The 13,789-nt window shown below is 42.7% G+C and overlaps 1 protein-coding gene across 2 annotated transcripts in view; it reads right to left on the reverse strand.

The window, feature by feature from the left end:
* Positions 1-13,789, reverse strand: part of DENND2B (DENN domain containing 2B) — a 180,156-nt gene that overhangs the window by 59,529 nt on the left and 106,838 nt on the right. For both annotated transcript variants that reach the window (XM_074585905.1, XM_074585906.1), the window contains one exon: positions 9,364-9,500. In XM_074585905.1, the coding sequence (XP_074442006.1) occupies positions 9,364-9,500 (137 nt within the window). The remainder of the gene's footprint in view (positions 1-9,363; positions 9,501-13,789) is intronic.

The following is a 13,789-nucleotide window of genomic DNA, read 5'->3' on the forward strand; positions in this document are numbered from 1 at the left end:
TTCTGTAACAACAGATAGAAGGTGTAATATCAACGCCTTTCCACACATATCCCTCTGATGGCACCTACGAATTCTTGCACTACCTTTTTTTGCCCTCTGCCCATGACCTCTGTTCAGCTCTAGATATAGCCCAATTCATCCAGCTCACACACATTTGGTGCACACAAGCCCTCGCAAAAGATAAAGATAAAATACAACTGGGCAAGGAAGAGGCAAGTAGAGAAGGGTGGTTGGGGGATTCTGCTTTTGCTGCTGTTGAAGAGGAAGCAATGGGAATGAACGTCTGAGTGCAAGCACTGCATGAGGGAACAGCATGGGATTCATGCACTGTGCAGACTTGCAGCTCCCCAGCATCTCTGGGCACTTAAGTCCAAAGAACTGCTCAACGGTGAGAATCCAGGTGTGTTCTGCATATGCATTACTCATTTTATTCATAAAATTACACAAACACAGATTCATACCGACAGTGCTGGAGAAAAACTCCGCCACTGGCATGTTTACAAGCATGTTCAGATCAAATGGATGAAAACCACAAAATCTCCACACTCTCATAAAGTGTCTGAGCTTAGATCTTCAGTGCATAGATGAGCTCTTTCAACATCAGAGAAGCTGACACTATGCATCTCAGCTGGGGAATTTACCCCAGGAATCTGTAGAAAGAGGAATTATTTCGATATCAAATTACAACTAAGACACATTATAGCTGCTTTGAAAAGCTATTGCTGAACAGTACTGCTACAGACCATTCCCTGCTTATAATCCTACCATCCAGCGTATCACCTCAGTACCATGTTCTCAGCAAAGTAGCAGAGCATCTGCAACATGCAGAGTGACAACTCTAAAATGCCACCGGCCTTTCAAGCCCTGGTCCTTGGAGTTTGCAGGCAACAGCCTGTGCTTCCTGAACTTTCCCTGGTTTGCTTTACCTTGCAATAAGAAGAAACAACGCAGATACTTTCAGCTCCCTGCTATCTCTGCGGGGACTGCAAGAGCTTAGTGTTGTAATCATAATGAAGCATTAGATGGAGAAGAATAAGCATGGCTGATAAATGAATAAGAAATTTCACCCCCCAAAATCAGCCATTTAACATTCAGTCCAAAATCATGTGCATGAAAACATCTGATAAGCAGGAGTTAGCACAGTACAGCATCAGCATGCCTAAACTGCTTGCACTTCACAGAGATTTAACCCTGCTGACTTCAACACGGTCTCTGTGAATTTAAACTATGATTTGGGAGAGCAGCCTCATGGTCATTTTACCCTCTGTTTTAGTAACCTGCAAGATTGACTAGAAAACCAGGCAATAAAGCTGACACAACTGTCAAAAGAAGCTTTAGTGGATGGTATAGCTGTGAGACAGATTCCACAGAGAAAAATGGGGATCTAAATGAAGCATGAGATGATTATTAAAAATAACTGAAATCCATGTATCCCAAAGTAGCAACAAAGGAGCAACCTGATCATCAATAGGGTCAGACAGCTAGAGTATTTGGCCTTTCTTTGACAGACCCATATGCATACTATTTGATTTAATGCACTCTGGCTGCCATTACTCTACACTGTCTACTATTAAAATTGCCGCAATTACACTTTCCAAAAACTCACGTGCTTATTAGGCTGTGAGAGGCAGACTAGGGGCATGGAAGAAGACTCAAACATACATTTCCCTGATCACTGCCTGCACCATCATTTTGTATCAACCCTGGCTCTGTCTTTGACTAATCACTATCCAGAGACATCCTGGCAAGGGTCTGACTAAACACTCAAAATGTTTTCAGAGAAGCAACTAGCACAGCACTGCTGGCAGACGCACAATCTCTCCAAGTTTGCTTCAGCTTCACAGCAGCCCAGCAATTCCAGTTTCTCCCAGTACAACCCTTTTGATGTGAGAAGATAATATGACAGACAATAACGCAATACGAAAGCATGACAGGCAATAATGTGGCATGTGATGATGTGATTTTACTGGAAAGATCAGCTCGCTGTCTTTCTAACCTTTTTCCACGTTTACTGGAAGAACTTTGCAAATGTTCTAATTTGAAAGCAATGTCAAGCTGGAACGTCTTCCAACTGGACCTCAGTCATCATTTCTGCAGCTCTTGGCACACGCAATGGAGGATTCAGTAAAACAGCTAAATCATCCCATTTGTTACATGACATGCACTATGTCCAATTTACATCAGAAATCCAAACAACTCATCAGTTCAGGAGAGTCAAGGTCCCTTACCAGGAGGGATAAAGGGAGTGACAGGCTGTTCCGGACTCCACAGGGAAGGTTAAGCCACTGACATTCTCTCCACGCTCAGGATCTTGCTTATAGGTCCACACCTGCCTATTTTAACTGCTCGGGCACCCACATGGGTTAGGCTGCCCTGACACTCCACTTAGTAATGCTGATTTGAGACATATTGCTCCATCTCCTCTCTTATGAGTCCTGATGTGCTGGGAAATAGCTGAGAGACCCAGATTCATCTGTTCTCATCTCTCTGGAAAAGACTATACTTACCCAAGTACAACAACCTGGCCCTCATTAATTTCAAGGAGAGATGGCTACACCAAAAGGACATTTTGCTCCTCGAGTGATTACCTGAAACCTATATACAAGCCTTATGTGGATATGATTTTACTCAAAAAAAAGTAAAATCGGGCTGGTACCAATCTGACTGGTTTGAGGCTTTATAATCATTTATTTTTCTCTCAACTCTCTGACTGTGAAAAGGCCCATGCAAACCCACAGCTAGTTGTCCTGTTATAGTGCAGAAGTAAACAAGAAGCTGATTTTCCCCAAACTGAAGTGAGATACTCAACTTGACAGAGGAAAACAGCTAAACAATTGTGTGTAACTACACTGTTTCACTTTTCAGTCACCTTGGGTGTCAATTGTAACAAGGTTCAATTATACACCTCCAGGAGCACAGTTATTAAGTGGCTATCATCAGTCTAACTCATCTTAAGGTGCAAAGAATATTTGTCAAAAGAAGCATCCAGCTATTGAAAGGGCCCAAAATCTCCTAAATGTGACACTGAACAGGCCCAAAGAGCAGAAGGGTGCATAAGAAACCCTGTCCAGGAGGGCCAGCTGCCACTGGGACCATGGATTGCAGGACGGTCCCAACAGGAGCCCACCAGCAAGATCCCATTCAGAAATTCATCCTGGTTTTAGAGACTCCACAACAATGTTTCTGGGGCATTGTTTTACTTCCTAGACTGCTTCAGCTCTAGCTGTCAAAGCAAGCACAGTAGCTGTCAGCAGCTGCTTCTCCTTAACTGTCTCAGTTCTGCTGTTTGCCTCCTTTTCTCACTTTTCCCCCTCCAGACAGATTTCCCACACAATTTAACTATCACCTTTTATTTCAAGCTGATCTGAAATGATGTGACTCTGCTGGCTGAGCGCTTCACAGACTGCAGAAGAGCATTCTGACTGGCTTCATCAAATACTTCTCAACAAACATAAATACAACCAGAGATGGGCCTGAACCCAAGCTCTGCCTCTGAACATTTATTTCTGAGCTGGGAAGAAGTCTATCCCCATCAAGAATGTGTGACTGACTCTAGTCTCCTCAATACACCACTAAGAAACTGTGATGTGGAGTTCTGGAGAAATGAGAAGACAGAACTGAGTTCCGAGGCAAGCTTTCAAGATGGCCTCTACCATCACAGACAGTATCAACACCCCAAATCCAAAGGCCTGTGCTCTTTTAGAACCAGAACTCAACTGCTGAATCTCATCTTTAAAATAACAACATTTCAACTTTTAACTTTGCATAATTGTGGCATTGCCTGGAGGAAAGATTTTTTTCACAGGAATTCGTGCCAGTTGCCTGAACCATATACTTTTGACTATCATTCTCTTGCCCAGGTTACACGCCCCTCTTTAACAGCTGATCCATCTGCCCAGGTTCACATTCCAGCTGCTGGAGTCTCCTTGAGACTCAGACAGTGAGTATTTGATGGACTCCATCTTCCACAGTATATCCCAAAATGTCAGTTTAAAAATACCTGTATTTACTGAACAGTAAGAACAAAGGAGCCCCATGCTGCTGACTATACCAACTGCAAGATTAAAGGAGAGACACATGGCCAGTGATCTACACAGCACTAGGACCTGCTAGCAAGCAGCTCTAAGTTTTGGCACTGACACCTACCATGCCTTTGGCATACCACCTGACTTCTGGCATAGACCAGGCCTGGCTACGTGTAACTGGTACGCACATGCTGGTGTCCCCAGACTTTGTGTTCCTAGGGACTCTGCTGCCACTGAAACACCAAGACTTCCTCAGGGCAGGAGCAGACACTTATCTTCCTCCTCACCTTGAAAGATCTATTTCAGCCCTGGAGATTCCAGCAGATCTATGCACTGGATAAAGGTCTGGCAGGAAGCCTGCCAACCAACACAGAGGAAGGGCTAATGTCACCCCAAACTGCTGGGCACATGCCAATGTAAGTGTCCAAGCCAGACAGAGTATGGGTTTGTCCACTGCAACCCAGCACGGTGAGCACTCAAAAGAGCTCTGGCCACAACGTCAAGCCAGTCTTGTCCCAGAAAAAAGTACTGCCTAATTCCACCTGGGGACTCTAAAAGAGGTTATTCATTAGCGTTATCTTTCATGTTAGTTAACGGAGTTCTAAGAGTGGACCACTGCAATTTAGTGAGCAGGCATCAGTCTTGCATGTGAGCCAGTCAGGCAGAATGGGAACCTTACTGGGGCAAGACCTCTCTGCACTAATATACGCGGCTGAAATAAACCCATTCTTACACAAAGTGCTCTTCTTATTGCATGAGACTAAACCTGTTAGAAGACGAATAACCTGATACTCATAATCCTGGGCTGTGTGTGGAATAGTCCACCTATGACTTCAGAAACAGCAGAGAAGAAAGAAACCCTGTTAATCACAGATCTTCAGGAAGCAAAAGCATTTTAATCGCTATCATTCTTCTTGGAAAAAAATATGTTTTTAATGAGGGCCAGGCAGCTGTAAGAGCAAATGGCTCTTGCTTGGACAGGGCAAATGGAGTTGTGTGACTTCAAATTAAACATTCTCAATCTACAATGCAACACACACAGCCAAGCTGAGCAATGTGTCTCCTGCACATCTATGCAATGTCCTCTTAGAAAAATCTCAACCTGTTCTACTGCATCCAGCACTCTGAGGAGTTACAAACAGAGTAAGAAAGCTTGCATTGTCAAAGATTTCTTCCACTATATTTAATTTCTGAACTGTGAGATCAATTTCTCTTACAAACACAAACTATAATTTACTTGTTTTACTAGATTTTCTCAAGTTAAACTTAATATTTTGCCCTTAACTTTGCCTTCACTTTACTTGTTCACCTTTTTTTGGTGATGATAACAAGTGCTTTCTTCTAGATGTCAGGTGAAAAATCCCTCAGAGACACCAGAGGTTAAATAACAATATTCAAATATCTCAACTGCATTTAGGGGAACAGACTGGAAAACTGAAACCGTATGGTACATATGACAGGAAATACTGTTGTCCACAAACACAGCAGAAGCAACCGACTCAGACATCTCTTAATACTATGATAGTTTCTTGAATGTGCACAAAGCCAAGCATGGTTTCCTCAACTGGATTCATAAAGCCACATCAATTTTGGTCTGATTAAAGACTCATTCAAAACCACAAGAAGCAAAACAATGTTAAGTTTACTATGACTGCCACATTCCTGTGAGTGCTAGTACAGAAGATGAATGAAGTCCACATGGTTCCTTGCACATGGACTACAGCTCTGATTAATATTAGGAATGTACACCCCTTTATACAACTGCTTCTTGATTAATGCAGAATGGATCATTATGTTCCAATCCAATATCTGCCTTGAACTTTACACGCAGATATTTCATCTATTATACAGTACAAAAATATTACAAAATTAAACAGTGTCTGGTTCATAACATCACTGGATTTCAAAGCACAATCATTTTCGGTTTTAATGTACCTTAAAACTTTTTTCTTTTTTTTTTTTAAAGTCAGTTCTCAAAATAACATAAACTAGCCATAGAAGTTCATCACTGTCCTGGTCATTAATGAAGGGAACAGTGTAAGGGCACCAGGAGAAAGGCAAAGGCTTAGTGTGCATGTGCATCAAATGAGGAGGTCATGTAGTAACCTCAAACGAATGACTAGTCCTAGCACTTACATGCTTAGAAGCTGTATTTTGATCATTGTACTAGTCTGACTGAGAACACTTAGTACCCCACACAGTATCTTGTGATATCTAACATTAAATATGCTTATAAGAAGTAAGCCTCTGATGGATAATTCACTACTTCTCCATAGCTCTCCTCTGCTTTCCAGTGAGGGAGAAACATCCTGCTGAGGGGCACCAGGCTGGGGGATGCAGTGACAGACAGGAGAGCTGGGCTGCCGTCCGAGGGACCTCAGCAAGCTGAAGGAACATCTCAACAGGAACGTTGGGAAGTTTAGGAAAGACAAATACGGTCCCACCCGTGGGTCAGAATAACCCTGCAGCACGCTGAGGCCAACTGGTTAGGGAGCCACTCTGCAAACAAAAGGCTGAGGGTCCCAATGGGCAGCAAACTGAACGTAAAGCAACAGTGTGTGCCTGTGGCAAGGAAGGCCAACCCCACCTTGCCTGCATTAGCAAGAGTGTGGCCTGCATTAGCCTGCATTAGCAGGCTGCATTAGCAAGAGTCATGGGAAGTGGTAATGGCCCTCTCCTTGGCCCGTGCAAGGCTGCTTCTGGGGTGTTCGCAGTACCAGAGAGACTGGAGATAGTCTAGAGCAAGGCTGCTAAGATGGTTGGGGCTGCAGCATATGATGTAAGCGAGAAAAGGCTGAGAGAACCAGGACTGTTAGCTTAGAGGAGTCTGTGGGGAACTTAACTGCTGCCTTCCACTACCTAGAAGGGGGGTACTGAAAAGGCAGAGGCAGACGCAGTGAAAAGATGAAAGACAATGGTCACAAATAGCAACAAGGAGAATTCTGACTGGATAGGAAGAAAAATTCCTTCACAGTGATACCAAGAAAAAATTCTTCACAGTGGAGGTTAAGCTATGGAGCAGGCTGCACAAAGAGGCAGTGGAACCCCCCTCCTAAGATATTTTGAAAACTCAACCAGACATAGCCCTGAGCAACGTGATCTGACTTTGAAACTAGCCCTGCTTTGAGCAGAGGTTGGACCAGCTGACTCCAGAGTCCCTTCCAACCTGAATTATTTTTTTTATGATTCTGTTTCACAGTAGAGTGCTTGGAGCATTGCTCAGGATTCACAGCCTTTTTTTCTTGTGTTTTAACACTTACTTGCATTAAAAGTTTTAATTCTACAGGGAATAGGGTGGGAGGGGACTTTATTAAATGTATTACTACTGTGACAACGTTTTAATTACCTACAAGCTTTCAAGGGAGGCAGGAGATTCAACCAGCTGTAGATGAAAAACCCACTACCACCTTTAGGACAACTGTTTGCAAAGAAAACCCAAAGCAGCAGCGACAGAGTTCTTTATATCTTTGAAGCAGATGTAAATCTATAAAATAAACTCACCCTTATGGACACCTGGTTTGCAGGAGTACAAAAGTGCTACTTAAGAGACTGGGGTCTAGCACTACTGGTATAAATTATGCAGATGTGTTATACAAAACTATGATAGTTTCTTAAAAGCCAGAGATCAAACTACTTTGGCTTGTCTTTAATCATGCTTGACAGTTTATAAGAATTATAGTGATTTGGTATTCCCCCCGCACTGCCTGCACTGAATGAGGTGCTTTGGAAAGAAGTTGTTAAAAAGCAGTACAAAACAATGAAGTTCTCCGTTTGTCCACAAATCTGAAGTTTTGCATTCTCTTCCCACTACCCTGCCAAAATGCCCAAATTATAATCTGCAGGGAGCTGGTTTATACTTCCCATGAGTTGGAAGAGCCCAATTTGATTTTGTTTTACTGAACCTGAGATTTCTTCTCATTTGAAGAAAGCTTCTTACCAGTCCTGTACATCTGATTTTAATATTTAACAAACCAAAGCAAGGAAAAGAAGCATTACTACCTGACATCTGGCAGCACGTTGACAGGTCCCAAGCAAAGATGAGCACTGTAATTAATGCACAATACATTTTCAAGCGCAAATTGCACGGGGGTCTGACTGTTCACGGAGAAGGCTAATGATCATATAAGGACATTCTCCACAGAACAAGCTTTTTAGTATCTACATAAGCTCTCATTTTTATCAGCAGACACTGATCAGCATCATTTTTGTGTGTTCTGAAAGCTTTTTTTTTTTTTTTTAATGCTATAGAGGGAGAGTACAGTTGAAAACAGAAAGACTAAATTCCTGTTTTCTCTGAGGCTGACAAGCCAGAGACAGAATTTGGGTATAAGGAGAAAGAGCCCCAAGCTCCAAGTTGTGGCCACTGTTCCTTGCTGTATTAACTGATATGACCAAGAAGAGTTTTGTTCTGTCGTCTTTGTTTGCCCTTCAAACATTTGTAAGCAGTATTAGAGTGCCTCTGGTCCTCCTTTTCAGCAGACTAAACAAGCCCAGCTTGTCAGTGTCTCTTCAGAGGAAGTCTGCTCTAGGGCCTGAATATCTTGGTAGCCCTCCAGTTTTCAGTAGATAAAGATTCATTGTCCAAAGTAAAATGAAGTACCATTTGTGTCTGTTGTAATAATACAACACTGAAAGAGTTAAAAACAATGCAGATATTCATCACTTGTGTGGAAAATCTGTGCTCTGAAGGGCTGCCCAATTTTCGGTAATTATAACAACTTTTTTGATGTTAAAAGAATGTATGCATAGGCCATACATTTCCTTCTAAGACCAAAAGAAACATGTTTTTCTTGTGAAGCTTAATCAAAACAGTGTTTTGGTTGCGCATTCCTGATGCCTCTATAGCTAAAGGAAATTAATTTTTCTTTAACCAGCAACTGGGACTTAGCCGAGAACAGGAATGGTGCTACAAACAACTGCTTTGGGACAGTCCTGAAAAGCTCATGCTGACCACACAAGGACCTGTGAGGTTAATCTTGCTATTGGATAGTTCTGTAAACACTATCTCAAGTTCAGTTCTTTACATTTTCACACCACTCAAGGCTTCAAGCCAAGGCCTTGATAAAAAGAATGATTTGGTTCTTGAAAAGCATAGCGAAAAGCTGATCAAACAGTCTGTTTCCAATGCCACCCAATGAAGCCCAAAGGAATCAAGACCTCCTGCATGCAGACTGAGTTATGTTTGCAGTGATGCATCAAACCCATTTACCCTCCATTTAATCTCTATTTACTGACAGCACTGAATGTTCTTGCACAGGGCACGTGTTCAACAATACACAGTCGACCCACAACTGCTCTACATCCCACTGTGTGCCCATGTGCCGCAACAGGTTCTTACCTACAATGTCTTCATAGGCATTTTCTTCTAAAGTGCTCTTGGATCCAAATTTATGCTGGCTCTCAGTCCCATTTTCAGTTGGGGAGGGAGGGTACAGGGATTGCAGACTTGACGCATCCTCAAACTCAAAGGATTTTCTAAAGTTTAAAACAAGAAGTAATTACTAACTAGAATGCAAAATGTCTCAAACATTTAGCTGAGCGTTTGTTTTCTAAGAAATATGTATAAAAAGAACAAAAAAAAAAATAATCACATATCATGCTTTAAGGACTAACTTTTAGAGGACCTCAAGTCCTGTGCTCACAGCAGTATTTAGTATAGCAATCTGTCACACTTTTATGAGGCTGGAAGTATTATTATTTCAATTATGTGGACAGGGAGAAAATACCAATAAAGAATGTGAGTCAAAAGTTACAGAGTAAGTTAGCAGCACAGCCCTCAGGTTAGAAATTGCTTTGCTCTTGACAGGGCCCCCAAAAACATGTGGTCCTGTCTTCTCAAGAAAGACATTTCTCTGGAAAGCATACCTCCAACTGGTTGCTCTGAGAGACATAGCCCTTCATTTGAAAACATTCACATGTCTGGACCCTTCAGATACATTCCTACATAAAGGTCAGCGTACAAATGCCAAAGGCAGACCCATGTGAAAGTCAGCCATTGCCCTTGTATACTCTCTGTCAAGCACCGTCAGCAAAGGACAAAGCATTGAGGAAATTAAGGCTCTCTGGGGTGGATGAGCAACCTGGGCTGATGGCTGGGGGCCTGAAGGTTCAGGCTCTCTGGCAGGAAGGTGAGGGGCAGCTGGGTCACATGAACCCATACAACTTGTCTCCCACCCAGGTACTTGAAGGAGGGGTGATTCACTGCCTCTCCCATGCCTGCCCCAGTGCTGCTGAGCAGCTCTAGGGGAAGAGGAGCCCAACACCTCCCCATTCTCCACTTTGCCCAGCACTTGTTCTCTGAGACAATACCTACACTGAAGTGGGAGGTGCATGGTTTGCATTGCCAGCTGTACAGGGGCTAGCATTCATTTGATTGATTTAGTGCTGAGGATGAAATGGGCTCGGGTCAGAGTGTAAATCCCGGGGTGCTATAATGCTTACAGAGGCTGTGCTGATGCCCATACTTCACTCATTGATACCCAAAATCACCCTGCCATCAACCCCTTTCCTCTTCTCTCCAGCTGCAGTGAAACATATGTTGACAGCATATCCGTATGGCGGTGGCAGAGTCTCGTGAGATATAGTTTAGCCTATTAATTGGCTCAAGAGTATCCCTACAGGCAATACAGTGACTATTGTACAAATACTGCATTTGACAAGAGTATTTCCTATTTGTCTGCTGGTCTGGGGCAGGCTTAGGAGCCTCCTCTCTCTCCTTTCCCTAATCTTAGGAATATCCACGTCCATGTACGTACATCAGGATTGTGGCAGAAACAAGCCGTGCATTTCAGATCCAGACACCCGCTCCTCCACACCTGCTCGCAGTGATAAAAGATGCTTAGGCACTGAAGACATACTTGTGTATGAAATGAGACTTTCGAAAGTAGTTAAATATCCAACTCTTACAGGTTTCAAGGGAACACCATGATGCAGTGACACCGCATAGGACCACGGGAATGGTTTTGTGGACCAGCACTCAGCTGTGGTCCATGTGTCCCAAGCCTATCCCGTGACACTCCTCTCCTGCGCTGTGTCTGTGCCAGAGGATCTTCAACTGCTAGGGAACATCCACTCACATCAATCCGAAAGGTAAAAGCTACCATGGGCACCAGGTCCTCTGAATACAGACTGGATCTATACTAGCAGGCAAATGAGAGACTTCCTCCATTTTACTATAATGATGAATTAGCCACCGCAAAGAAAACAGTGTGTTCAACCAAAATATTAGAGGAATAAATATCCACAGTCCATTCTCATTACAGTCCAAGTGAGTGCAAACCACATGTATGTTCAATCTGAAACACACAGCTACGCGCTGTAGACATAATGCATTATGTCTGTTCTCAAAAAGAGAACAGTTTACAGGCTTAGATTTCAGTAACTAATATTAACAAAATACTGTCATTCTTAGATGACTTGTATGGTCTCAAGCTCTTTGTAAATGCTGGAATTCTCCTTACCGTAACTAAAGGAAGGACAGTAGCAAAGACAACAAAGTTAAGATTTTATAAAGCACTTCCAGCCAGCCTTGAAGTCAGCTGGCAAACCTGTGATCTTGGGAGGTTGATTTAAACTTACTTAGATGATCGTTAATCAGAGGTAAGTCCAGAGAAATTGCTAAATTACACTAGGGTAAAGATGTTACAAACAAATGGAAACCTACCCTTTACAATGTCAAACTGATTTGCAAGAATCATCAGGTACACATCATAACTCTGTAAATCCTACAATTTATACTCCACTAATCACAACTTAAATTGATAAATATTGCTTTTTTTTTGGCTCATACCTACTAGCCCCACCCAGGACTGAGCTCCATTGCTGAACCATGCTGTTGTCTGACTCTGCTGTGACGGGAGACTGAACCCACAGAATAGCAGATGCAAGCATGAATTGTACCTCTTCTGAAAGAAGTTTCAAAACCACCTCACAAACTCATTGTAACAGAATACTGTGGTTCTTAGGTGACTTGTACGCTCTCAAACTCAGCGTGTGTACCTGGAGACTGACTTGGATCACTTAGCCATAGGTCACACAGTGATTCTCTGCAAGAATTACCTCCAGTTATTCATTCGTCTCTGCCACCCACCACACACACCATTTTACCACTTGCTCCTTAGTTTTCCAATAAAGGCCATCATTTATAGCAGAACATTTAAACATTATTGGTTGCCTTCTGTACATTGGAAATGCTATGCTGAATGAAATGAGGTCAGCTTTATTTCACAAACTCTTGTTAAAAACTAAATTTACTTCCTCTAACTGAGATTATTGCCATAACTCAAAGATAAGCACTGCTAATCAGAGCTTGGCTTTCCACATTTCCTCCTCCCTCCTCCACCTTTCTCAGAGAAATAACGCACATCAGCAGAGCTGTTTGATCCGTTTCAGAAGCAGGTGTCTCTTGAAAGTAAAAAACAGAATCGGAAGGCTCCTCCTTCTCTTTTTCCTGCCCCAGCGTACTTCAGGTCAGGTTGTGCTGACATGAACTTTGAATTAATTGAGCCAACATCAAGCACCAGATACTGAATTGATGGTGTGCCTTGAGATGCCGTTTAGCAATTATTTGCAAAGCTCATCATTAACTATCAAAGAGTGTGTATGTGTATTGTACACATGCACAGATAGGTGAACTTGTTAAAAATGCCATACTTTGAATGCTTAGCAACAACTATGCTTACAATTTTCTAAGCGGTGAGCAAAATGAGTTTTACCATGTCCAAAACTCAGGAGGAATCAGGTAATTAAAACAAGTCAAGCTCCACAGACTGCTGTGGAAACGTAGCTGTATACTCTGCTCATCATTAACTCAGGAAGGATATAAAGGCCTTTCTGTGCTAAAACACAGTTTTCTCAGCATTAATCCTCTACAGCTATTGATAGTAACTTAGGACAACATTTCTAAGCACTGAATTAAATAAAATCACCAACATTGCATAAAACTGACATAACCACTGCAGTAACAAGCTTTGGAAACACAAACCCTCTGCAGGTATGTTTTGCAGTGAAGAGGCACACAGAACTATCATAGATCAGCTACGGTCCCGCCACAAGACGATCGTGAAATTATGCTCCATTAAAAATCTCAAGGGCTTATGTGCCAAAATGAGCGAGAGAATCTTTAGCACGCATGACCTAGAGCCTCTTCCATGGATTGAGGAATGCAGGTTGGACAATTCCAAAACTGTCGCCATGTAAAGGTACTGTACCAATGCATCCCATCAGTGCAGTTCAGCAGAAGAAATACTTGTCTTGCACAGAATTCCTAGCATTTCTCAGGTGAGAAGCATTGCATTAGAGGAAGAATTTAAAATATTGTTACTAAACAAACCCAGCACATTTATTTATTTGAAGACTGAGCACAAGACATTTCCTTGAATTTTACCTATTTTGGGATTTTCTGTGAAAGCGCGACTCTTTCTTCTGCCTTCTGGTAACGGGGGGTGCAGGGGTGGACGGGAGGGGAGGAGGAGCAGCAGGTGTAGGAGATGGAGGTAGGCCATTGCTTGGTTTACTTTTGTGGTTTTTGTCTGCTTCATATTCAAAGGTGCGTTTGGGCTTAGGGACGGGATTCACCGCGGTGTTAGACGGGCTTTCAAGGAGCAGTTTAGGGACAGCCGAGTTTGCAGTAACCCCCTGTTTTGTCTTACTGCTTTTCTCAGCCTCAGTAGGTGTTTCTGGTTCACTCCCCAAACTAACACTCCCTCCTTTGCTATCACTTAGGGTTTCACTCAGTCCCTCCACAGTACTCACAGACTTTTTTC

The sequence above is a fragment of the Larus michahellis genome, chromosome 4 (assembly GCF_964199755.1).
Source record: "Larus michahellis chromosome 4, bLarMic1.1, whole genome shotgun sequence".
Taxonomy (NCBI): Eukaryota; Metazoa; Chordata; class Aves; order Charadriiformes; family Laridae; genus Larus; species Larus michahellis.